We start from the raw sequence: 23929 nt of genomic DNA, 5'->3' as shown, positions 1-23929 counted from the left end.
TCCACCTCGCTACTCGACCGTTTCCACTCCGCCACATTCGGCATGCATCGTCCTCGCCTCGCTGTTGCTGCTCTCGCAGCGTCTACAGCCGCATTTGTTGCGGTTCTGGCGACCCTCACAATTTTTAAAGGCTCCTCGCCGAAAAAGAAGGTCACGAACGGCACCAAAATACAAACTGGCTGCCCTCCTTCGCCCAGAGCGTCATGTGCAAACGAACGCCATGACACCCTGGGATGCCATTTTATCATGTGGCAGTGATGATTACTTTTTGGTATCTCTCAACTTTACAAAAGAATTGTTCCTCCATAAACTGCTGGTCCGCGCGTGAGCTTGAGCTGCTGGCGTGCTTGCGGGGGTGATCGGCGTGTGAGAAAAAGCTGCTGGCGTGTGAGAGAGGGCGACCTGCGTGTGTTCGAGGGCGTGCGATATGTGTGTCGCCGGACTGAGACCCGTACGGCCTCTTGGCTGAGGTCTCCGTGGAGTAGAGTCTGGGTCCATTGCGGCGGTAGCCGTGTCGTGGGGAAAGGAGTAGAGGCCGGGGAGAAGCGAGAGCGAAGAATGCGAATTTGAAGAAGAGATCAGCTTATTTGGGTTCGCTTGGGGATGGCAAAGCCGCTCGTTGGGGGATTTGTGCTGAGAAGGGGGGATTGCCGGTTCAAAAATTTACAGACTTCGCGGGAAGAGCAAAAAATGTTCAGCGAAACAAGAGTGGCGAAGTGGCAAAGTGGCGGACCAAATCTGCCTCCATTTCTTGATGCTCTATCATAAAGTAGCGAAGTGGCGGAGTGTTATTTCCTGGATGCACCCCTTGTTTCATACCACAGCACTGTAATGCATTTATCATACAAAACCCGGAGAACAGATCTCGTTGCGCCACCGCAACGCGGTTGTGTCATCAGCCCGGCACGGTATCCTTCTTCTCATCACCCTTAACACCATCGGCGCTCGGACCACAAGTTGTTCGCAAGAAACTTGTCCGCGAAAATGTATGTACCAGGCTTTGTTCCCGCTCTACCACTATGTTGTGGCAGTACTTTTACGCCTCCTCAAAAGCCAAGTTCCACATTCCGCAGCTGTGATGAGTCATGGTCATACCTTTCACCCCAGCAGCCATGTTCTGTCACAATGGGGAACAAGTCGCAGAAACCGAAAACAAAACCAGCCGCCAAACCGCAGGGATTCGGCATGCACCAGTTTCCTCGCTTCAAATTTACGGGAAAGCTGCGCCCGGGACGAGTAACACCAATGCGGGAGGTGCCCGAGGATATTCTGCGTCCAGATTATTGGAAGGATGGCCTTCCAAAAGCCCGTTCTCCACGTTTTCCATGGGAAATCACTGCTTTGACGGATGAGGAAGTCCAAAAGATGCGCGTGGCCAGTAGAATGGCTCGGGAGATTCTGGACATGGCAGGTAGAATGGTGCAGCCGGGTGTTCTCACCGAAGAGATTGATGAGGTTGTTCATGAAGAGATCATCAAACGGGGTGCCTATCCATCGCCTCTCAACTACAATAAGTTTCCGAAGAGTTGCTGCACTTCTATAAATGAAGTCGTTTGTCATGGTATTCCGGACGACACAACTCTTGTGGACGGCGATATCATCAACATTGATATCACTGTATTCTATGATGGATATCATGGCGACTGCTCGGAGACTTTTCTAGTCGGCAACGTCGATAGAAAAGGGCGACATTTGGTGAAAACAACCCACGAATGCCTTGAGCGCGCAATTGCAATTTGTAAACCTGGACTGGCAGTTAAACATATCGGTGGTGTCATCGAGGAACATGCAAAGAGCAGCGGGCTCACGGTTGTGCGTAATTTTTGCGGACATGGCGTCAATTCGGTGTTTCACACCACTCCAAATGTTTTGCATTACAAGAATAACGAGGCAGCTGGAATTCTGAAACCCAACGTTACATTCACAATTGAACCTATGGTAAATGAGGGTACGCCTCGAAACGTGACCTGGCCGGACGATTGGACTGCCACGACGTCCGACGGAAAGCGCAGCGCTCAGTTTGAACATACGCTGCTTGTCACGAAGGATGGGATTGAGAAGCTGACAGGCAAGATAGAGAGCAGCCCGAAATATTTTTGGGAAGAATAGGCTGCAGTCTTACTCGAGTATAAAAAGCCAAGAAGAACTGTTAGGCGGGCCATTCACAGACGCTTGTGAAGCTGTCGCGACTAACGAGAAGTCTGCTTCCGTTGGGGGTAGAGGTTGAGTCAATGAGGCGCTCTGAACACCGGCGACTATCTCTGCAGACTGGTACGTAGGTTTTGCCAGGTTGACTCTCACATCTTGTTTCGTTGTTCTAGTTTTCGCACCTGAAGTACTCGCAGTCGGCGTACTTTTTGCACTTATGTGGTTCTTTTGTGCTGCCGACGTAGTTTTTGTACGACGATGACGTCGCGGGTAGCCAGCCCTGATCCGTAAAAATGGCAAAAGCGGGGTGGTATGCTTAACGCCCAGGTGCCTTTGCGGGACACCCTTTTAACCTATGTAACTATTTGTTACTTTGAGGGATTCTGGGAACATACATTAGTTGCAGCAAACGCGGGACAAGTGTATCAAAAAAACAAAAGCTTGTTAAACGCGAGGACAAGTCACGAGGAAGGGCTCTTCACGCTGCTTGTGGCGTGATCTGAAAGGGGTCCAGAAGCAATCGGCGAGCCAGCTGTTGCGCATACAGGAGAGAGTTGATGGAAATAAGCGGGAGAAACGAGGTATTAGGGGTGGTTTACAATTCTATACACAAGAGTCCCGTAAGGCAGTGTTAGCAAACAAGACATCTGCTCTCAACGACCTTGACACTGCCCGACAGGGCGACGATCTGAGCCTCTGCTTCCCTGGTCATATTTTGGAGGGCGTCTCCATCTTTCCCTTCGGCCTCAACGTCCTTCAGTATGCCACTGACACTCGCCAGCAAGCCGACGGCCTTACCAATCTGCTGGCGCCCGCTGTCCACATGGACATAAGCTCGGGCGAGACAGATGACGGCCTCGGCTCGGTCAACTCCAGTGATAGTTTCTAAGCGCCGCAGTTTGGCGGGGTCGGAAGTGGCATTGTCGTGCGGGATTTGTAGGACGGGCTCGAGTGAAGCAATGCACTCGTTCGCGTAGCGATGCGGGGACACCTTCTTGGGCAATTTCTCTTTCGTGTCATTGGTGTCCCCTGCGTCATCACTAAGCAACTGACACAAGGCACCAGAAACCAAGCCTTTCACACGCAAAGCATCGATGTAGGCAGCGTCGGTGACGTCTCGCTCCTTAAACAAGTTGACAGCCTCATCAAGCGCCTCAAAGGCAGTATTCAAGTGCCCTCGTGCGTGGACAGGGACGGCTCGAGTACCCGGGACGGCCCCCTGTTGTGCAAGCACTAGACGACTGTACCAAGCCTTGCCTAGCTTAGACAGGAGGCGAGCGCGGGGCAGAGTTGCGTCGGGCACATGGCGGAGACGACGTTCGGCGAGGCGGTAGGAGATGATTGCGCGGTCGAGGTTGTCCAGGGCATGGCCGGCGAGACGGGCTGTGTAGGCGTCGCCCAGGGCCTCGAGCGAGGGGTTGTGCGGGGCGACGGGGGCTGCGGTGGTGCGCAGGCGGACCTCGATGGCGGCGAGCACGCGCTCGGATTCGAGAACGGCCGTGCGAGAGGGAGTACGGGAGGGGCGTGGCGTAGTCAGTTCGAGGGAGGACATTTGGGGGTGGAGGGGGGTGAAGGTGCGGGGGAGTGGCTCGAGAGGGGTGTCGCGGGAATGTGGGAGACGGGGGGGGGTTGGGTGTCGCGGGAGGGGTTGGTGGTGGTGGGTTAGATATGGGGAAGCGGAGGGGGTAGCGGGGACGGGATTTAAACACGTGGGGGGGGGCTGTTTGTAGAGTCAAACTTTGTACAGAGGATCAGAATTGGAGAGCTATTTTGGTGACGCACTGGCGAGGGGACGGGGCCCTTTTTTGGGGCGCTGTAGCGGGGCACAGCGGCGCTTATGTTTGAGGTGTTTTTGTGCGCAGTGCGGGAGAGCAACGGTGAGCTTCAAAAAGTAGTGCGCTATACTGTACGTGTCCACGCGCGCGGTGGGAGGGAGGGAGGGATTGGCGAGGCTCGGCGGGACGGAGAGACTGGGGGTACCCGCTGGCCGCATCTCTGGCGGTTGTTCTGCACACAGTACCGCAGTCGTTCGGCATCAAATCGCCGCCACATCGCTGCCGCCACATCGCCGACGCCACATCGCCGACGCCACAAAGCCGCGGCCACATCGCCGAGGCCACATCAGTGGCGGCGCCTACACGTGCACACACGCAGACGTTATGCTCTTGCGCGTGTGTCAGCGGCGCACATGGCCTTCTGACCTCTTAGAGGTACATTGTGGCTACCTGTACTGTAGTTGGCCGTGCACGCATGGCCCAAGCGTTTCTGAAAACGCCGCACAACTCTGTTTATTCAAAATATTTTCTCCGCTGCTCTAAACTCGCCCGCCAATTTAATCCAAATTCCTTTCCCCCCCTCCACAACCAAATCTAATTCCTGACACCTGCCCTTCCCTCCTCCCTCCCTCTCTCGCACTGGCTCTCTCTCGGACTAGCAAGCCCCCATCCAATGCCCTCTCAAGAGTACTGTAGCCTCGCCACAATCTTCGCCACAACACAAGCCAATCACCCCGTCCTCCTTACAGTGAACCCACCGCACGCCCAGTGCGGCCCACTTCATAACCGAAGCCACCGTTCCAGAGAGTAATTTACGGGAAATTCGAGACCATTTCCCGTACAAGTATTGGTTCCAGACCCCATCGACGCCAAGTAGCAAAACCCCCCTCATATCCAAAAAACTCTTTCTCGGACGGGGACCCGCTCCCTCTTCCCTCGCGTCTGGGACAACCTGTCCTTGACGGCTACTCCCATCGGCTACTAAACGCGCCCAGCAACGAGCAATCAACATCCTCTGCCCTCCATCCTGCAACAAATTAAAACTAACTACAGGTATCACTGCCACCTTTGCCACGGAAGTTCGTTTCTCCCTCATCTTCAACCCAAAGTCACCCTCACCTTCACCTTCCCTTCCTTTCCTTCACTTCACTCAATCCCATCTCCCACCATGGATTTCAACGAGCTAGAAGAAATGGACGGCGTGCGCTGGTCCTGGCTCACCTGGCCGTCCTCGCGTCTGGAAGCCACCCGCTGCATCGTCCCGTTCGGTTGCATGTACACCCCGCTCAAACATCTTTCCGCAAACCGTCTTCCGGCCCCTCTTCCCTACGATCCCGTCCAATGCAAGTCCTGCACTTCCGTCCTCAACCCTTACTGCCGCGTCGACCTCCGCTCGCGCATCTGGTTCTGCCCCTTTTGCTACCATCGCAACCCCCTCCCTCCAAACTATGCAGACATCTCCGAATCAAACCTCCCCGCAGAGCTCATCCCAGACTTCACTACCGTCGAATACACCCTCCACCGCCAGCCCGCCCCGCCCCCGATCTTCTTCTTCGTCCTCGACGTCTGCACCAGGGAGGATGAGCTGCAGACCGCCAAGGACTACATCATCAAAGCCCTCTCCCTTCTCCCGAAGGATGCCGTCGTCGGCCTCATCACCTTTGGTCAAAACATCCACGTCCACGTCATCGGTTACACCGAGTGCGCGAAATGCTACGTCCTGCGCGGCGAGAAAGAGTACACCCCCGACCAAATTAAGAACCTCCTCATGCTCGCCGGCGGCCCTCCACGCGGCGCCCCCCTCAACTCCGCTTCGCCGCCGGGTCCCAACCCGGCCACGGTCGGCGCCGCCCGCTTCCTCCAGCCCGTGTCCGAGGGCGAGTTCCTCATGACCTCGGTCCTGGAGGACCTCGAGACCGACCCGTGGCCCGTCCCGGAGAACGAGCGCCCAAAGCGCGCCCTCTGCACTGCCCTCTCCGTCGCCGTCGGCATTCTCGAGTCCACGTCTGCCGGCACTGGTGCACGCATCCAGCTCCTCGTCGGCGGCCCGGGCACCGTCGACCCGGGCAAGATTGTCGCCCTCGAGCTTGGCGATGCCGTTCGTTCCCACTCGGACATCGAGAAGGATAACGCCCCGTTTCATACCGCTGCTTTGAAGGCCTTTGATGACATCGCCGCTAGGGCCGTCAATGCTGGCCATGCCGTGGATGTCTGGGCTTGCTCGCTGGACCAGGTCGGCACGTATGAGATGAAGTCGTGTGTAGATCGCACCGGTGGCGTCTTTGTCGTGTCCGAATCGTTTGATCACCCGATGTTTAAGGAGACGTTTGAGAAGTTTTTTTCGACCGACGAATCAAACCAACTCCCCATGGCCTTTCAAGCTTCCTTTGAGATTATAGCATCGAGGGAGGTCAAGGTTGCCGGTGTGATCGGCCCAGTCGCCTCATTGAACAAGGAGTCCCCGTCGGTTTCCACAGAAATGGAAATCGGCATCGGAGGGACCACTGCGTGGCGAATGTGTACGTTGGACCCGCACACCACCCTCGCTGCCTACTTTGAGGTTGTCAATCCTCACCAAAACCCGATTCGCGACGACCAGTATCGCTACATTCAATTCATCACGCGGTATACGCATGCCACTGGGCAGCATCGCATGCGAGTGACGACAACCGCCGGACGGTGGACTTCTGGCGACAACATTCCTGAAATCGCAGCAGGCTTTGACCAGGATGCGGCGGCGGTACTCATGGCGAGAATGGCGGTTTACAAGACGGAGAACGAGGACTCGTTTGACATTCTGCGATGGGTCGACCGCATGCTCATTCGTCTCTGCGCCAAGTTTGCAGAGTATCAAAAGGATACTCCAGAGACATTTGCGCTGAGCCCCAATTTCAGTTTGTACCCACAGTTTATGTTCAATCTGCGACGATCCCAGTTTTTGCAAGTATTTAATTCGTCTCCAGATGAAACTGCCTACTTCAGGTCGTATCTCAATCGGGAAAATGTGAACAACTGCTTGCTCATGATTCAGCCGACATTGATGAGCTACTCCCTGTCAGGAGCACCAGAACCTGTGCTGCTTGATGTCACATCAATCAAACCGGATCGAATTCTACTTCTGGATACATTCTTTTACATCATTGTTTTCAACGGTGAAACGATCAGCTCATGGCGGAAGGCTGGCTACCATGAGGATGGAAAGCATAACAACTTAAAGCTTCTATTGCAAGCACCCAAGGACGATGCTGCCGCTGTATTGGATGAGCGTTTTCCGTACGCGCGATACATTGAATGTGATCAGAACGGTTCTCAAGCTCGCTTCTTGCTTGCCAAACTGAACCCCTCTGTCAATCATCACAGCGCAGCCGCTGAATATGGCGGATCTGACTTCATCTTCACGGATGATGTGAGCTTGGGGGTATTCATGGAACATTTGAAGAAATTGGCTGTGTCCAGCCAGTAGACCAGGCGAGGGAGCGGAAGGTGAGGGGGAAGGGAAGCAGAGCAACTGCGAGTTGATGCCCGGGGCTCGCAACTAATTTCTAAAGCATATATATGCCCATTCGAACTTGGGCCGCTGAGATAGACTTCAATACAATGTTACAAGGTATCGAAATGAATACTTCTCTTGCAGATTAGGGTCGCTTCTTTAAACAAGTTGGTTCCGTATCAGGCAAAGTCAACCAGCGGCTCCCTTTTTTTTAGTTAAGTTCTCCTACGCGCGTTGCAGCGCTCCACTTTAGCGCCCCCCACGACCCTTAAACTTTCGAACGCCTCGTCCGCCGCCTCCCATCATCCCAGGCATACCGCCCATACCGCCCATACCGCCCATGCCCCGGCCCATCCCACCCCCTCCTCCTCCACCACCGGCTTGTGCCTCACTCTTTGGGTTCTCCACAGTTTCATCTACTGATAAAATCATGCATGCCGCCTCAGAAGCAGCGCCAATTGCGTTAATCTTGACAACGGCAGGCTCCCAGACAAATGATTCCCATGTGTTGCAGATTCCTGCTTCTTCAATGTCAACACCATACCACTTGCCATCGGCGGTGGCGTGTTTGGCGCGCAACTTGTTCAAAACGTCTGTGGAATCGAATCCGGCGTTATCGCAGAGCGTGCGCGGAATCACTTCGAGTGATTTTGCAAACGCGAGAAGGATCAATTGCTCTTTGCCATGCACTTTCATAGCAAATTCGCGCAGGTGACGACTCAACTCCATTTCGACTGCACCACCTCCCGCAACAGCAGTTGCATGCTTGATCGTCCGGCGTGCAATCATTATCGAATCATGAAGGGATCGCTCTGTTTCCGCCATGAACTGCTCTGATCCTCCGCGAACGATAATTGTGGCTGTTTTGGCCTTTGCACATCCGGTGAACATGTTATACCGCTCATTACCAATTTGCACTTCCTCAAACCGATCACACGTGCCGAGAATCGTGTCATAGTCGGATTCGGCAACACTGTTCATCGTAGTCTGTACGACACCCCCGACAGCGCGGGATACGCGGTTCATATCCTCTGCCTGGACGCGGCCAGCGCAGAAAATATCGCGATCTGCGAAGTACTGCGTGGCAAGATCTCCGATGGCCAGGTTGGATAGCACGACCTTGGCTCCGGTGGCGACGATCTTGTCGAGCTTGTCGTAGATAATGTTCCATTCGGCATCGACAATAGCTTGATACTCCTTGGTCGACTGGACACGGACTTCAGCGTTCTCCTTCTCCGACTTCAACTCGAGTTCAATGTTGAGCATGATAACTTTGGGGTTCGTAAATTCCTTGGGCTGTTGCTCGAAACCGGCGTACGAAAACGTCTTCTTGAAAGCAACGCCCTTTACCAGCTGGGAATCGGTGGTAGATCCGCCCCGTACCTTTTTGATTCCGATCATGGACAAATCGAGATCTTCGTCGAGCGACAAGACCGCATCAGTGACGATGCTGGAGAAAAACTCCTTGTGATGAGCGATTAGCTTAGAGTTCAGTGAGGTTGACGCGCATCGCTGCAACAACCTCCTGGTATCCTTGGCATCCTTGCCATGAATGTCGACGGCAATCTCGCGCAAATGCTCGATGGCCAGGTCGGAAGCCTTCCGATAGGCGCGAATAATGGTGCGCGGATGCAAGCCGTCCTGGACATAATCCTTGCAGTTCTTGAGCATTTCTCCGGCCAGAAGGGCAACCGAGGTGGTGCCGTCGCCAACTTCCGCGTCCTGGGACTTCGCGATGTCGACTAAGGTGCGAGCAGCAGGATGGACAATGTTGAGCAGCTTCATAATGGTGGCGCCGTCGTTGGAGATGGTGACTTTGCCGCTGCCTTCGTCGATGAGCTTGTCGAGACCGCGCGGACCCAGTGTGGTGCGTAGGATTTCGACGATGACCTGGCAGGCGTTCATGTTGGATACTTTGGGTGGGAAATACGAAGCAGACGGGTCAGAACATTGCAACGGTGCGCGGCTCAATTGGGCATGGGCGGAAAGGGAGACGTACCGAGCTGACCGAGACCCTGGCTTGTATCGGTACCATCTTTGAGGAAGACGATTTGGGGCGCGAGAAACTGGCTCATGGCGGGTGTGGAAAGCCGGACGCGGAAGGCCGGACGTGGGCGCCAGGGGCTTAGGGGTTGGAACTACTTAGAGACGTGAAGCGAAGTGGGTGATGTGTGGATCGCAATAGAGACGTGACGGAGAGAAGAATGCGAATCCTACCCGACTGCACCGGGGGTTTACGAGAAAGAGGGGCAAAGGTAATTCGCCCGCCAAAATGATGCCTGGAGTGAGCGGATCACGCGTGTACTGTATGATGCCCCTCCACGGCGGCGACCACTTTTGATCCGTAGCCGGAAATAAATAAATTTCCCTTTCCTTCATCATACCATCCGTTTGTCATGATCTTTACATGGAAAGGAGTACGAGCAACATCGGCGCAAACGCCCCACCTCTTTCTCCAAACTCACCATGACCGCACGCGCCGAGACCATGGCGCTCTATCGCAGTTTTCTTCGCCTGCGACACGAGTTTCCAAGTAAGCAAGGCCGCTCGGTGCTCAAGCGCTGGACACAAATGTTCTTCTCGTTGCGCCAGGTCGAGTTTGACAAGATTAACTATGAAAAGGGCCCCGACGCGGCCAGGGAGCAGTCCAAGGAATGGCGCAAGGACGCTCACGATGACTTTCGTACGTTTCGACCACTTTCGCTCATATCCTACTCCATCAGTATCATTTTCGTCGTGCTGCTAACCACATAGCTCCTCGTTTACAGACCTGTGGACTCAGATCGCAGCCCTCAACGAATCTACGCGGCGGCGCATTCTAGACCGGGTGATCGCCTCTGACAAACAATAACATGCTTGCACGACTCACAGACCAAGACCAAACAACTAAAATAAGAAAACAATTTATCTTATTTTCAGACGTTGCTCCTCCTCAATCTGCTTTTTCGCAAACGTCGGAAACAAAACCTTCTTAGCGGCCTCATACGCGCCGAAGAAAACCGCTCCACCAATCGAGATCCACATCACTCTGGGCGTCAAGCCGGAGAAGAGCGCAGCCCCGCCTTCCTCCCTCGCAATCGTCCTCAACCCATGCACAATACCTCTATACTTGACAGCCCCCGCGCTCTGTGTCATCAACCTCGTCTTGACGACATCCAACGGCGTCGTCACCGCCGCCGACACGCCCCCCGCCATCGAACCGCACACGCTCGTCTGCCATGTTTCTAGCTGCTCCACGCCCGTGCGCTCTGCCCACGTCTTCTTGAGAAACTCGTACAGCGGAAACTGCATCGCATCAAACGGCAGCTCCCGCAGCACCAGGCTGCCGTACCCGCTGAAAAAGCCCGCCATCCCCTCCCGTGCCATCGTCCCTCGCACCGCCGCTCGCGCAGACGTGTACATCCCCGACTGCATGCGCTGCTTTACCACCTCGAACGGCACGCGCACCGTGCTGGACGCAATGTCGCCGGCCGCTGCCGCCGCCATGTGGCACAGTGGTGTGTACTTGGTGTCGACGCGCGTCGACAGCGTCCGCTTTACATACTCGTACATGGCGAAGAAAGCGGCGGCGGCCGGCGCCGACGCCGCCACGGCCGGCCCAAAGCCTGCGTACAAGCCCTTCAACATCGGGGTGGCCTTGATCGCTGACGTCGACGCTGACGTCGACGTGGCGGCTAGCTGCATGCGGGTCTTGAGCGTGTCCAGCGGGAAGAGAACGGCGTCAACAGTGAAGCCAGCGACCGCGCCGGAAAGCAACGAGATTTGGAAGGTGCGCGTCGCAGTGAGCTTGAGTGCGGACAGCGCGGGCCCGTCCGCGGTTGAGGCTATGAGATGCAAAGGGGGGCGGGAGTTTGCGCGCCGGCCGCACGCGGGGATATTGGGGACGCCCATCGCGGGTGGAAGGAGGCACGGTTTGGGGGTGATCGAACGGGGTAGGGAGGCGAGAGACGAGGAAGAGAGGCGAAAAGGGGTTGGGACGAGGAGATCAGATTTGTGTGCCACGCGGCCACGTGGTGGTACGTTTCTCAGACGGCATGTACTAACGTACAGCACCAAGGGTACTATAACTGAAAATCCTAATTCACGTCGTCACATCATCGCCCTGCCTCACTGCCTGTATGTACAACTGTGTTAACGAGCTTTCATTATACATACATTTCACCTTTCCCCCCCCCGCCCCCCCTCTTTAACGACCCTCCACCCTTCTTCGCAACCCCACCATCCACGACTGGGTGACCCCTTTATCCGTATCCCTGCATCATGCGTCTCCCACATCTCTTCCTCGCCTCCTTCCCCCTCGTCTTGGCCTACTCCCTTAACACAACGGCCCCATCCCTCTCCCGCCGCCGCCGCGTCGCAGATGAAGTCTCCCCGGACTACATGCCTCCGCCGTGGCTCGACACCCGCTCCATCTGTCACCCTGACCACTCCTCGGGCTCCGCCTCGTCTAACATATGCGACCCGTCCGGCCTTCTATCCCACCGCCACACCACATCGCTAGAAGACCTCCTCGCCCAAGTCCACGCGGGCCGCACTCCGTATTCCCTCGTCTCCTGCGACCAGTCATCTTCCCCGAACCCCGTCGGCTTCCGTCTCGCTCTCGCCCTAGTCCGTCGCATGAGCTACGACGGACGCACCCTCTCCGACCGCGCCGACAACTTTGCGCACCGTCTTTTCGATAGTTGGTCCCTCTCCGACAATTGCGGCGCCTCCGTCCTGCTCTTCTTCTCCCTAGAAGATAAGCGCCTCTTCATCCGCACGGGCTCACTCGCTACCACGTATTTCAATGAACATCAAATTGATAAAGTCTACGCCAAAATGATCCCGGAGCTCGAAAAGAACCGCGTCTACTCCGCCTTGCAAATCGGCCTTACCGAAATCGCACAGTACCTCTCCATGTACAACGGTGTCAGGGCGGGCGCCGTCGACACTGCTCCGCCCCGCCAGGGGGCCGCAGCCCCGCTGTTTTTTCGCTCGGGGCCGTCGTGGTGGGACCTCGAGCTCTCTATCGTGTTCCTCGTCTTCGCCTTCATGGCTGTCCTCGCCTGTTGCAACGGCTTTGGCGGTCGCGAAGCGACGCGCCGCAACAGGGAGCGACGACACGTCCTGCGCAAGCTCAACGTCATACGCCATGAGTACGTGGCCGCCATGCTGCCCCAGTACGTCCCGACCACGTGCCCGTTCTGTCATGACAACCTCGCACCGGCCTGGGAGCCTACCGTTCCAACGCTCCCGGATGCGGAGCCGCTGGAGAGTGAAGCGCCGCCCGCGCGGCCCGTGCGTAAGCTCCGCTGCGGGCATGCATTCCATGAGAGCTGCTTTGATGACGAACATCCCACCCCATCAGGCACCATCCCAGACTGTCCGGTATGCAAAGATCGCGGCGGTGGCGTATCTACCCCGCCGAATCTCAATGAAACGCGCGGGCAGGACTATACTTTTCGCATACGGAGCCTCGCCGATGCGTACCCGCACATTTTAACGGAGCAGGTCGTGGAGAAGCTCAACACCGAAACGCCCAACTTGTGGCCGGAATCAATGACGGAGGCGTATTTACGGGCGGAGAGAAGAGATACGCGCGCCAGGGATGTGGAGTTCGGGTCGGACAGAGGCGGGGGTGGTGGTGGGTGGTTTGGCGGATTCGGGGGCCTACTGGCGGCCGGCGGATTGGGGGCACTAATCGGGAGTATGTTCAGCGGAGGTGGTGCTGGTCGACAGGGTTACTACGCAGACATCCCTTCTGGGGGGTCGGGCAATCCGGGTGGGCAATGGTTTGGTGGTAGTAGCGGTAACTCTGGTGGCACGGGCTTCGGCACAGGTTGGGGCGGATGGAGCGGTGGAGGAGATGGAGATGGAGGTGGAGGCGGAGGTGGAGGCGGAGGTGGAGATTATGGTGGAGGTGATGGTGGTGGACACGGCACTGGGTGGTAGTACAGATCTCTGTTGCTCACGGTATTTCCCAACTGGAGTTCTTGAATAGGTCTTTCTTCCAGTTACTGAGTGTCGTCGAAAGGGGGCCTTGTGCGTCGCGCGTGCTGCTTCCTATACGATCAGGGAGCTGGGTAGCCGGCGCGGGGAAAGGGATGGTAAGGGAGAGTGAGAAAGAGGTGGGGTGATCCGGCGTTGCGCCTTTTCGAGTGAGAACGGGCTCCGGCGTGATGAGGCCTTCACAAACTGTAGCAGCGTGGGGCAGCTTTACAGTGCTACCATTAAGTATAAAGACACCTCAGAAAACTTCATTGCTGGGCCATTGTGAAAGCTTGTATAAAACAGGACACGTTGCTTTACTGTATTTGGCTCTCCGAAAACAATGCAAAAGACCGTTTTAAACGAACTCGATTGGCTGAGCTGCAATCATTAGTAACACTAAATATGGGTGCCATTAAGTATAAACGACAACACATCATTTTTAGTTACCGTAAGCTACAGTAAGCTGGCTACAATATCTACAGCTACTGTAGTCCGTCCGGTGCGACCGCCCTACTAGGGGGTATAAGATAAGCGGGCACCGTGCTGGAGGTAAACCGAGGCAAGCAAGCCTCCCCTTACTTCTACCCTAGTCCTTTCTCCGTACGGTTAAGTAAGACCTTCAGATTTCCAGCTCGCTACCGGTCGTACTGCTCTACACCCCAGTACGACTGCGAGTGTCCTGCGTAGTGTACCTCCATGGTCCAGTGCTTCCTACAGTTCCGAATTATTCTACCTGACGCTCCAGTGTAGCGGTCTCCCAGGCTCCCTTATTTTAGGTACAGCCTGTCCTTTTACGTTTACGGTTTAGCGTCCCTACGGTTGTACCACAACAATGATAAGCAAAGCCGTCTGATCTGTCGAGATTAAACTTCTTCTCGTCGGACCAGACGACATTCGCTCAGTCTGGAATGATCCACGTCACATGTGACCTTGCCTAGGCCTCTCCGGCCGTGCGATGGCGTCGAAGCATCATTAGTTCCCTCTGCAAGCGCTGGTAGCGCAACGTGGGAGTGCTGTTAAGAATAGGGCGCACTTACTTGCTTTCACGGCAGATTGAGAGCTTTAACGAGCTCACCGGAGCCCAGTTCACCCTTGTGAACTTCCCTTAGTAGCGCTCTTTTGCCCTAGATCGAAAGTTTTAGTGGTCTACCACCGCTTTGTTTCGTGCCATAGCGCTCTGGTGATTTCAAAACGTTGCCTACAGCGGTTCTCGAGCAACTGAGGCGCGCGGCGATGATGAGGATTGACATACCAGCCTTGTGGAGACCGGTAATTAGGCTGCGGTCCTCGGAAGTTAGAACTTTCCCGAGCGGCATGATTGGGATGTGTTGGTGGGCTTTGAAATTTTTTGCACTCACGAGAGCTTAGAGCATCTCCACGGGCGGAGCCTAAATCCTAAAATCGCCTGCCACATGTTTTACGTTTACTGGTCAGCCTAAATTCAATTTTTTGGGGCGATTCCCAAACGTTTTCTGCTCCACCGGTGATTGCTCATTTAGGAACACGCGATGCTTGCATCGCCAGAATAGTACCAACACGTGTGGTACACCTCACACGTGTTGTTGTTTCAAACAACCCAAAGAGAGAGGTCGGTATTTCTGATCGCGCTACCGCAGTGCAATTTCAGCTCCGCGTTGAAGCTAGACTCAAATGTCGTCGTCGGGGAGTGAGGAGGAAGTATTTATCGACAGGGCAGTCGCGACGTCTGCAGCAATCGCTAATCAACTTCTCCCACGATCGCAGGAACGAAAACATGGAGGATCCCTGCCCGGAAAAGCTCCAAACAGAAATGAGCTTTGACACCGCATAGCAGTTCAAATCGACCGAAACTACTTTTGTAGATTCACACAAGGCGTGCCTTTCTTTTCAGATGCGGAATTTGAACGCCGCTTTAGAATGTCACGAGCCGTGTACGAAGAAGTTAGAGATGCGGTCTTCCAAGCAGACGACTACTTCGTTCAAAGCCGAGATGCCACTGGCAAGTTGGGAGCTACCTCAGACCAAAAGATCATGTCAGCGCTTCGACAGCTTACGTGTGGAATATCCGCAGACGCTGTGACTGAAATAGTCGGGCTAATGGAGTCCAGCAACGCTGTATGCCTTAAGCGTTTCTGCGAGGCTATAGTTGATACATATGATGCAGAATGGTTGCGGTCACCGGATGAGCATGAGATTCAGGAGATTGAGGCTGCTTACAAGACACTGGGATTCTCAGGATGTATTGGCTGTCTCGACTGTGCCTCCTGGCAATGGGACAAGTGTCCGGTCGGATGGCAAGGAATGTACAAGGGAAAAGATAAGAAACCGGTCTGTCGGATGGAGGTAATATGTGATGACCGTTTGTATATTTGGCATGTCATGTTTGGAAGTCCGGGTTCTAAAAATGATATCAACATTATGCACCAAAGTCCAATGTTCAACTCTATCAGGACAGGGGCATGGCCCCCGATCAGACCCGAGACAGAGGTAGCTGGGATGAAACTGGATTGATATTATCACCTTACAGATGGGATTTACCCGCAGTATAGAATCTTTATGTCATCAATAAGTGAGCCAGTCACGAAGAAGGAGAAGCTATATTCTTCATACCAGGAGGGAACACGTAAGGCAGTCGAAAGAGTTTTCGGGGTTCTTTTTCAACGCTTTCGATTACTGTACCAACCCTCAAGACTTTGGTACAAAGAAGATATGAACTCGATCGTGAGAGCGTGCTGTATTTTACACAATAAGATTGTAAAGAGTAGACTTCATACGTACAACGGAACGGCAGCTTTGAGGTTTATGTAGCATAAACACCCCCAGACGACTGGAGGTGTATGCGCAGTTCGACCTGTAGACCCCGGATCGGAGAAGGGGTGAAGCGGGCCAACCAGCTACGGAACCGGGCTCGGGCCCGGGTAGCAGTGGTAGAGCGGGAGCGAGCAGGGACGCGCGCACGCACGAGCGGATCGACGCCTCGACGCCCCGGAGCAGCACTGGGTGACGTACCAGTGCTGACGGGCGGAGGCGGTTCCGTGCTCGCTCGCGTGCTACGCGTCCACTCCGGCTCGGCTCCGACTAAATGCGCGCGAAGAGCGAAGGCGACGTTTAGAATAAGCTGGGTCGACTGGCCTTGGCGGTCGGTTGAGGACAAGCCCGTGCTTGTCGCCCTACGCCGCCGACGGTCCGCTCCGTATTTAATATACAAAACAATCTATCATAACGCTACAGTACCGAGGTACTGTAGTGGGCTACTGTAGTGCAGGTCGGCCTGCACTGTAATACTGTAAGCTATGTCGAGGCTGACAGTACACGTATCACCCGTGGTGCGTGCGCGCTTCGTTTGCGCGCTGTACACGTGTGCACGTGTATGCGCATGTCCCTTGTCCCCGTGGTGTACACGTGGACACGCGCGGTGGTACTGTAGAGCTCGACGCTCTACAGTAACTGATCTAGTTCTTGATCTAATCTAATTTAAACCCCCAGGGGGGGGTTATACTACACCGCCCCCCCCTCAAGACTGAACGTCCGCGTTCAGTACTCTCGGGCTTGTAGAGGCGACCATGTCGGATCCCCTTCCTGTAGTCCTAGACTTGACCCGGGTTCCACCTGACCCGTCCCCCTCATCGCGCGTATTCCACCCCTCCGCCATCCACGCGGCCGCGCTTCCCCTGCACTGCCCTCCCCCTCGCCGCCCCCTCGCTCCCTCGCGAGTGGGGGATTCTCGTTCCTTTCTGTCTGGCCCTGGCCATTCTCGCCACACCACTGTGGTCGTCCCCCTATTCGTGGGGTGTCTCGCCGTCCGGGTCGGTATGCCGTCCTCCATCGCAGGTCCTACCTCCGCCCCCGTTGCCGGCGTACCGGAGCCCCCGTGCTCCTCGCCGCCTCCCTCTAGGGCCCTCGGGCCCTACCGGCCGTCCGTCGCGGGCTTCGTGCCCCCAGAGGGGCGTATCCCGAGGCAACCCGGCGCGGTCGTGCGCCTGTGGTCCACAGATCAGCCGTTCCAGAGGGTTCGCGGCTCCCGTGAGTCGACTTCGTCCGTCGAGATCGTTCCCGCCTCATGCGGTCGACCTGCCACCTCGTTGTTGCCTTCTGCCGACGAACCGGTGGCGCAGCGAGCCGGCTTGCTGCCTCAGGGGTCGGTGGGAGTGCAGTCGCCGCCGCCGCTTCGTACCGTACGGCCCGGCGAGGGCTCGGGTGGCACCCCTTCAGAGTGGTTCGGGGTCCCACTTGAACGATCGACGCCGCTCCCTCTCGACAGCCTGAAGTTCGCCTGGTGTCGTTATGCCCGCTCGGGGGTGACCGTCGGGGAATTGCTAGCGCGTGAGACCCTCCGCCCGGACTTGCTACGTGTACGCAAGGTCTATGAGGCGGGTCGGGGGGAGGAAGCCTCCCTCGTGTTGGGGCGTCTTCTCGCGGAGGGGGACGGGGCGGCCTACCAGATCCCTACTGCGATCGTCGGTGATCGCACCTTTGCTTATAGCTTGGCCGAGGTAGAGTACGTTGATCGAATGGCGGACTATCTTATTAACCGTGGGTCGTCGCCCTCTCGTGAGTTCGTCCTGTCCACGGTCGCGGGACTGTACGTAAGCCCCCGTCCCTTCGCCTACTGAAAAACACGCGTCGCCTTGCAGAAGTCAGCTTGTTCGCTCATGAGGCTACACCGCGTGGCCATTGCTCCCCACGATTGGGCAGCCTATAGGCACTCCGGAGAAGCGGACGGCCGCGTCTTCCGGTCGGCCGTCTTCGAGGACGGTCTCTTTCAAAGCTATTTTCCGTTACTCCCCACCGTGGTAGGGGAGGCACTACCCTCGTTGGGGGTGCATCCCCTACTTCCGTACGTCTTAAAACACTTCGGGGTGGCGTGTACTGATCCGACGCATCCCGCACACGCCGCCCTGATGTACAACGTAGAGAGGGAATGGGCATGGGCACTCGGCAACGCTTTCATGAACGAGGTATCGATCCATGGCCGGGTGTTCGTCCAGCCCCTCAGCGTATTAGCCCATCTGGGGAGGGTAGCGTGGGACCTTCCCAATGTCCCCCTACACCCGCTCGAGCGGAGTTCCCTACATGTCCCTTGGACGTACGCCTTCGCCCTCGAGCTGATGCATCGAGCCTGTGATGCGGGACCCCGTCACCTCCGTCACTGGACGGATTTCACCACTGGCGTACAGTCCTTGTTTCTGGCCTATGACCATCGATCCGACACCCTCACGGCGCGGCCTACCGTCGCGCCACCCTCCACTAGGCAGTCGGGAGGCGGAGTTGGCTCGGCCTCACGACTGGCTCGAAAAAAACGTTACCGTGATCTAGACGGGGAGCCCCCGACTTTCCCATTTGCGGGTACGAACCCGCCATCCGGACTGTCGATGCCCGTGGGCAACCGCCGCCGACCGGCGAGCCCTCAGGTTCCCCCAGTGCCTCCTCTTAACTCGGTCTCGACCCGTGCCGTCCCGAGCGGGGAAGCGCTACGTCGCCTCACACTCGACCGGGCGGATATCCATGACATACCCATCTTACATCGCGCCCTCGGGGACGCGAGCGATCGTTCGTGACCAGTGGAAAGGCTGCTGAGCACCCTTGCCAGCTGGTACTTGGCATCGCCGCAGAGCGCGACTCGCACATGTCCGAACTCTGCCACGTGCGCCGCGAGTTAACGAGGGTGCGCGAGGCAATGGCTACGCAGACCGGCGTACTCGAGCGGACGACCGCCGATCGGGACCGGTACCGGGCCGAGCGGGACGCACTTCGTGCTCCCCGGGTGGCGCCTCTGTCCACTTTGCGCCCGGCCTTGCGAGATCCTTACAAAGATCTGGTGCGTGAAGCCCCGGTGGTAGAGAGCGCTGCGACTCTCGAGGGCGGCGAGCCGCGCTGGACGCGTCACGACGAAGTGGCCATGCCTCCTCTCGAGGGGCTGGGCTCGGGGTTACCCCGCCACCCAAGTTATTGCCCTCCGGGTCTCTATGGGTCGGGTCCTACAGCGGCACCCAACGGCTCGAGCCGTTGAGTTCACGGGCGTCAAGTCGCCTCGACCCTTCATTCACGTAAAGCCCTTCTCCTTTCCGTTTGGTTCCCCTCGATTTCCTTTCTTCTTTCCTTGTGCCGACCCGCCTTCCGAAAGGTTCGCCGTTGCGCCCTACGAACTGCGCATCTTGCTCCCTTTGTTTTCGTCGAAGGTCGGGCGCGCGCCGTCCGTTGCGCGCCATTCATGCCTCACGCGCGGCGCGTCATACCATTCTGCTACTCACACAGCCAACACCGCTTAAAAACCTCCCGCCATGCACGTGCTGCGTCCCGTGAGGTCGCCCTCCGCGTATTCCGCATCACAGCAGTCCTCGCGCTCCTCAAACGAATCGATGCGGCACGACCGTACCTCCTGCAGTATGGCCTTATTCCACGACCCTTATACATGCAACCTCTCATGTTGACAGCATGCCTCCTTCACCCTAAGTTGGGGACGAAGGTAAAAATTGAACGAGTTGGCGAGCGTATGTTCCAAGTAGTGCAGCTAGAGTATGCCATCGGTCGACAAGCCTCTCGAATAGGTGAAGGCCATATGCATACACGTACATGAGGACGACAACGTTTCCTGTGCGGGTCCCCCTTTTCATGCCCCAGCCGCATTTCGTCCCTGCCTCTCCCAGAAAGGGGATCACGGGAGGGCGGTTCCCTGTCGACCGCGTGGGTCGAGCTTCGAGGCTCTATCTTTCTGCGCCGACCTTGGTGGTCGCGGTTGGTCGTCCCTCACTTTTTACGCGGACCTCGTTCGCCCGGTCCGTGTCGCTGGTTCCTGCCCATCGAGGCGACGTGAAGAACAGTGTACGCTTCCGCATGCGCGCAATAGGAGGGCGCGACAACGAGGTGAGGGCCATGACGATGGGTCGTTTGCGCGCGTTTTTTCTTTCTTGCGCGTCCGAAGGGGCCGTACGATGGGCGGAGTCATCCTTGTAATTTTGCTTCATGCAGCCCCCTCGAAAGGCACTGGCGCGTTGGAGTTGAAAGAGGCACGTGCCTCGGGGGACCTGTACGTCGATGTCTGTGTGCGGCCGATCCACGTTTCTCGGCTCGTTTTCTGACTGGGGGCCCGGCGCGGCTCGCGAGTGACCCCCACCTCACCGTCGCGTGACGCAAGACGGCGTGCATGCTTGTCGGTACCGCGCCGCGGCCGCTGGGGCGAGGTTACGTGACCTGGAGTCGACCGCCTTGAAGACTGCTTCGATTTGGTGCTCTTGACGCGTGCGCGCAGTGGTGGTAGCGGAGCGTGCCGGCGGCGACGACGCGTAATGAAGGAAGGGGGAGGGAGTCGGGCGAGCCTTCTGTAAGGTACTTCGTGGATAATTCGAGCCGTGTGTAGTACAACGGCGCGAAGGCAATTGCACCACCGCTGCCGCCCCGGGATACAGTACGATGGGCTGTAAGCGCGAGAAGAACTGTAAGGAGTTATATTTACAGCACACGGCCGGTGCGGAGTACAGTAGCACCTCGCTGGTTACACGTGTAGGATCCGAACGGTAAGTAATTAGTAATTAGTAGTTAATGGCACAAATTAGCCAATTTAGCACAGTAGCTGGTATACAGTAAGTAACAGCTACTGTAGCGGGACAGGTGTCCTGGCGTCCCACTTAGGGGTTAAGACCGGGGGCACCTGCCCCGTTCCAGTAAACGGGGGCAGACTCGCCTCCCTTCCCTTTACGGCTTTTTGCTAACTCCGTCCGGTTTTACCTCTAAGTCTCAGGCTTCTAACCCGTGACCGGCCGTCCGGATCTGACACCACCGACCGGCTGCGCGTCACCGGCCACGTGAGCCTTCCCTCTTTTCGAGTCCTTCCGTACGGTTCGCGCTCGCGTGGGTTACCCAGCGTCGCGCGCTCCTTTACCTCTAACCCCCCTCGTTCCGAGTGGTCGGGACCAAAATGTAGTTATACCACATTTTGGTACTCTTGTGGAGGGAATAACTACAGAGGTTGAGCCCGCACTGGATCGCCAGCGCGAGCAACTACCGATCGGATTGAAAGAGGTCGAAAATCACCGCGTCGATCGCCAGTGATCATCGACGATGAACCGTGCGGATTCCGCCGGAGAAGATACCGCCTCCGGGCGAGCAAGTACCCGCAGTGGCAGAGGCGCACAGCGCCCCCGGATCGACAATCCGGAAGCCCTGCTACGCCCGCCGTCTACCAGGGGCCAGAAGACCCCTTCCGTTTCGGACACCACCGCCGGGCTACCGGCTGGTGGGGGGAACCGCGTACAAGTACTGTACGACGCGTTACTCCCGCGACTACAAACCTGGATGGAGGATTTCCTCGCTGAGGAACTACCTCAGGTCGTCCAGGTTTGCCTCGACCGAACGGCACCAAGACTGGTGGCGGAGCATGCGGACACCGCGCTCCGCGCCCTGCTGGACGAGAAGATCGCCCCCCTCGTACGCGACGAGGTGGTGGCAGCGCTCGCCGCGGAGGAGGACGAATCTCCGACCGCATTGGCTCTAAAGGGAGCTATTAGCTCCGCCGTGGCCATCCGTCTGGCCACGACATTTACCGAAACGGGAGGCGCGGTACCGCCGCCGGCGCCGCGCCGTGAAACCGTTCCGGGCTCAAGCTTTAATATCGCTGATCCGATCGGCGCCGTACCCGGGATTGATAGGATGGACCCTCACCCGGAGGGCAGAGCCATCTATCTCCCAACCGTTCACGGTGCTACAGGGAGGACCACAGAAAATGTCCTCCCCATACTCGCCGGTACGGGCGACCCCCGCGGGACAGACAACCGCCTGGGGCTCCCCGAGACAGAGAATCGGGACCCGTACCGGTTGAGCAGAAGACGTGCACCCGGCACGCACAGGACCGAAGCGGAATACACCCGGTATTCCGACGCAGAAGACCCCCGTCACAGGACGGATGAAGACCGCGAGGAACGCCGCTGGCGATACCGCGATAACCGCGAGGCACGCCACGGGCGATACCGCGATGCCGGACGGGGAGGATACCCCTCCGATGATGACCCATCCGGTTCGGAAGACTCTCGCAGGCGGAGCCACAGGGCACGCCGCGATAGAAGCCGAGACCGGCACCGGCACGACCCGTCCGACTCGGAAGACTACCACACCGAGTCGGATGAGGGGCTTCGTCGCTCGAGCAGACGCCGCCGGGCTGCCCCGACGAGCGACGAGCGACGGCCCACGGTAATCAGGCCCCTCAATGACCTGTTTACCAAGGCCGTCAACTACAAGACCCACCGCCTGGAACGGCGTAGCTCGCGCTACGACTCTACAGTGGCGCGGCACATTAACCGTTACCGGAAAAAACTGGACGTGCAGATGAGGTCCCACACGTTCAGCGGTCAAGATCCGATTGCGGTATTGGGATTCCTCGCACGCCTCAAGATGGCGTGCGACCACAACGGGATTACCGAAGGAGCCGCCGTGTGGTGCTTCCAATTCTACCTCACCGGTCAGGCTCACGCCCTACTCCAGTCCCGTCTCAATGGAAATACCATGGCGGTTGACGTGGAGCGGCGCGAGCTGCTCCGGACATACCCCCAGGTGGTCAACTTTCTGTTGCGCACCTATGCTACCGACGAGGTAATTTCCGAAGCGGTTGGGGACGTGACCTCCTTCCGTCAGAGTTCAAACATGACGGAGGAGGTCTACAGTAACCACCTCTGGGACAAGGCCCTCCGATGCGGTACGGTGTTCTCCGACCGGCGGTTGAAGTCCCTATTCGTCGAGGGGTTACTTCCCGCCACGTGCGCGCAGGTCCGTAATTACCTCGCCACGCACCCGGATGTGGATTACCAATCCGTGGCTCGATACGCGCAAGCGATCGGGGAAACCAATCGGGCTTCCCGTCGACAAGGGATGTCAGCCATGGCTCACCGAGAGCCGTCCGGAGCGGCTAGAAGATTCGACCGCACCGCAAGGACGAGGCCCGTGCTGTCGGTTGAGTCGGCATCCGACATCCCGACGGCCGGGGGATTTGCTGAAGAAGCAATCCTGGCCGTGACGGACCAAACCGCCACGCCGACCTCGATGAGCTCGCCACCGACGAGTTATTATCCGTCGCCGGCATCGTCGACGGCGAGCGCCCCAGTTCCACCCGGCAACCCTGGCGACGTGCGCACACGACCGTACCGGAGGCAAGGGCAGGATCCACGCGTCCGGTTCTCCGGCGGGAGATTTCCCGGACCGCCACCGTGCCGGTTCTGCCTGGACACCACGCACCGACAAGAGGGGTGCCCTGTGGTTGCCGATGCGAGCCTGCGGGCCAAGCTTCTGGAGGTACGAGAGGCCAACTACCAGAAGCTATGCATCCGGCAAGGCCTCCGCCCGGGATCCCCGTTCAACCGCCAGGGGCCGTCCGCTTGGCGAAACCAGCGCCAAACGGCCCCCGCGGGCGTCAACGTGGTCGAGGAACCGCACCCCGACCCGGCCCGCGGCGGGCGGAGAACCCGAACCCGCCGCGGAGTAGGTGATCGACCATCTGGTCAGTCACCGGGAGAACCGCACAGGAACCCAGTACAAGGTCCGCTGGTATGGCTACACCCCAGCGGACGATACCTAGGAACCC

The 23929-nt window shown here is 57.3% G+C and overlaps 7 protein-coding genes; 4 read left to right on the top strand and 3 right to left on the bottom strand.

Moving 5' to 3' along the window:
• The first annotated feature begins 1245 nt into the window (after positions 1 to 1245).
• CHC_T00005764001 (hypothetical protein) lies at positions 1246 to 2504 on the top strand. XM_005717327.1 is given in 2 exon segments: positions 1246 to 2109; positions 2110 to 2504. The coding sequence occupies 1 exon segment, from the start codon at positions 1246 to 1248 to the stop codon at positions 2107 to 2109; it is 864 nt and encodes a 287-aa protein (XP_005717384.1). The 3' UTR covers positions 2110 to 2504.
• Positions 2505 to 2723: 219 nt separating this feature from the next.
• CHC_T00005763001 (hypothetical protein) lies at positions 2724 to 3700 on the bottom strand. XM_005717326.1 is given in 2 exon segments: positions 2724 to 2779; positions 2780 to 3700. 1 exon segment carries the CDS (start codon positions 3698 to 3700, stop codon positions 2780 to 2782), a length of 921 nt encoding a protein of 306 aa, XP_005717383.1. The 3' UTR covers positions 2724 to 2779.
• Positions 3701 to 5091: 1391 nt separating this feature from the next.
• On the top strand, positions 5092 to 7596 carry CHC_T00009231001 (vesicle coat complex COPII, subunit Sec23). XM_005717325.1 is given in 2 exon segments: positions 5092 to 7386; positions 7387 to 7596. 1 exon segment carries the CDS (start codon positions 5092 to 5094, stop codon positions 7384 to 7386), a length of 2295 nt encoding a protein of 764 aa, XP_005717382.1. The 3' UTR covers positions 7387 to 7596.
• Positions 7597 to 7662: 66 nt separating this feature from the next.
• Positions 7663 to 9488, bottom strand: CHC_T00005762001 (hypothetical protein). Its single transcript, XM_005717324.1, has 4 exons — positions 9413 to 9488; positions 8626 to 9326; positions 7773 to 8442; positions 7663 to 7697 (listed from the first exon to the last, which is right to left on the bottom strand). Exons 1-4 carry the CDS (start codon positions 9486 to 9488, stop codon positions 7663 to 7665), a joined length of 1482 nt encoding a protein of 493 aa, XP_005717381.1.
• Positions 9489 to 9791: 303 nt separating this feature from the next.
• On the bottom strand, positions 9792 to 10815 carry CHC_T00005761001 (hypothetical protein). XM_005717323.1 is given in 2 exon segments: positions 9792 to 10317; positions 10318 to 10815. 1 exon segment carries the CDS (start codon positions 10813 to 10815, stop codon positions 10318 to 10320), a length of 498 nt encoding a protein of 165 aa, XP_005717380.1. The 3' UTR covers positions 9792 to 10317.
• A 10-nt stretch (positions 10816 to 10825) lies between these two features.
• On the top strand, positions 10826 to 11548 carry CHC_T00005760001 (hypothetical protein). Its single transcript, XM_005717322.1, has one exon. It carries the CDS (start codon positions 10826 to 10828, stop codon positions 11546 to 11548), a length of 723 nt encoding a protein of 240 aa, XP_005717379.1.
• Positions 11549 to 11673: 125 nt separating this feature from the next.
• CHC_T00005759001 (hypothetical protein) lies at positions 11674 to 13344 on the top strand. The gene has a single exon (XM_005717321.1). It carries the CDS (start codon positions 11674 to 11676, stop codon positions 13342 to 13344), a length of 1671 nt encoding a protein of 556 aa, XP_005717378.1.
• The last annotated feature ends 10585 nt before the right edge of the window (positions 13345 to 23929 follow it).

This window comes from Chondrus crispus, genomic scaffold, assembly GCF_000350225.1.
Source record: "Chondrus crispus Stackhouse genomic scaffold, scaffold_311, whole genome shotgun sequence".
Classification (NCBI taxonomy): Eukaryota; Rhodophyta; class Florideophyceae; order Gigartinales; family Gigartinaceae; genus Chondrus; species Chondrus crispus.
This window is presented reverse-complemented; position numbering and strand designations above follow the sequence as displayed.

Coding starts and splice junctions, on each gene's coding strand:
- CHC_T00005764001 (XM_005717327.1), top strand. CDS start 1,246: ATGCGGGAGGTGCCCGAGGATATTCTGCGTCCAGATTATTGGAAGGAT.
- CHC_T00005763001 (XM_005717326.1), bottom strand. CDS start 3,700: ATGTCCTCCCTCGAACTGACTACGCCACGCCCCTCCCGTACTCCCTCT.
- CHC_T00009231001 (XM_005717325.1), top strand. CDS start 5,092: ATGGATTTCAACGAGCTAGAAGAAATGGACGGCGTGCGCTGGTCCTGG.
- CHC_T00005762001 (XM_005717324.1), bottom strand. CDS start 9,488: ATGAGCCAGTTTCTCGCGCCCCAAATCGTCTTCCTCAAAGATGGTACC. Junction 8,443..8,625: donor AGGAGAACGCTGAAGTCCGT/GTCCAGTCGACC, acceptor GTCCAGGCAGAG/GATATGAACCGCGTATCCCG. Junction 7,698..7,772: donor CGGTGGTGGAGGAGGAGGGG/GTGGGATGGGCC, acceptor GCGGCGGACGAG/GCGTTCGAAAGTTTAAGGGT.
- CHC_T00005761001 (XM_005717323.1), bottom strand. CDS start 10,815: ATGTACACGTCTGCGCGAGCGGCGGTGCGAGGGACGATGGCACGGGAG.
- CHC_T00005760001 (XM_005717322.1), top strand. CDS start 10,826: ATGCGCTGCTTTACCACCTCGAACGGCACGCGCACCGTGCTGGACGCA.
- CHC_T00005759001 (XM_005717321.1), top strand. CDS start 11,674: ATGCGTCTCCCACATCTCTTCCTCGCCTCCTTCCCCCTCGTCTTGGCC.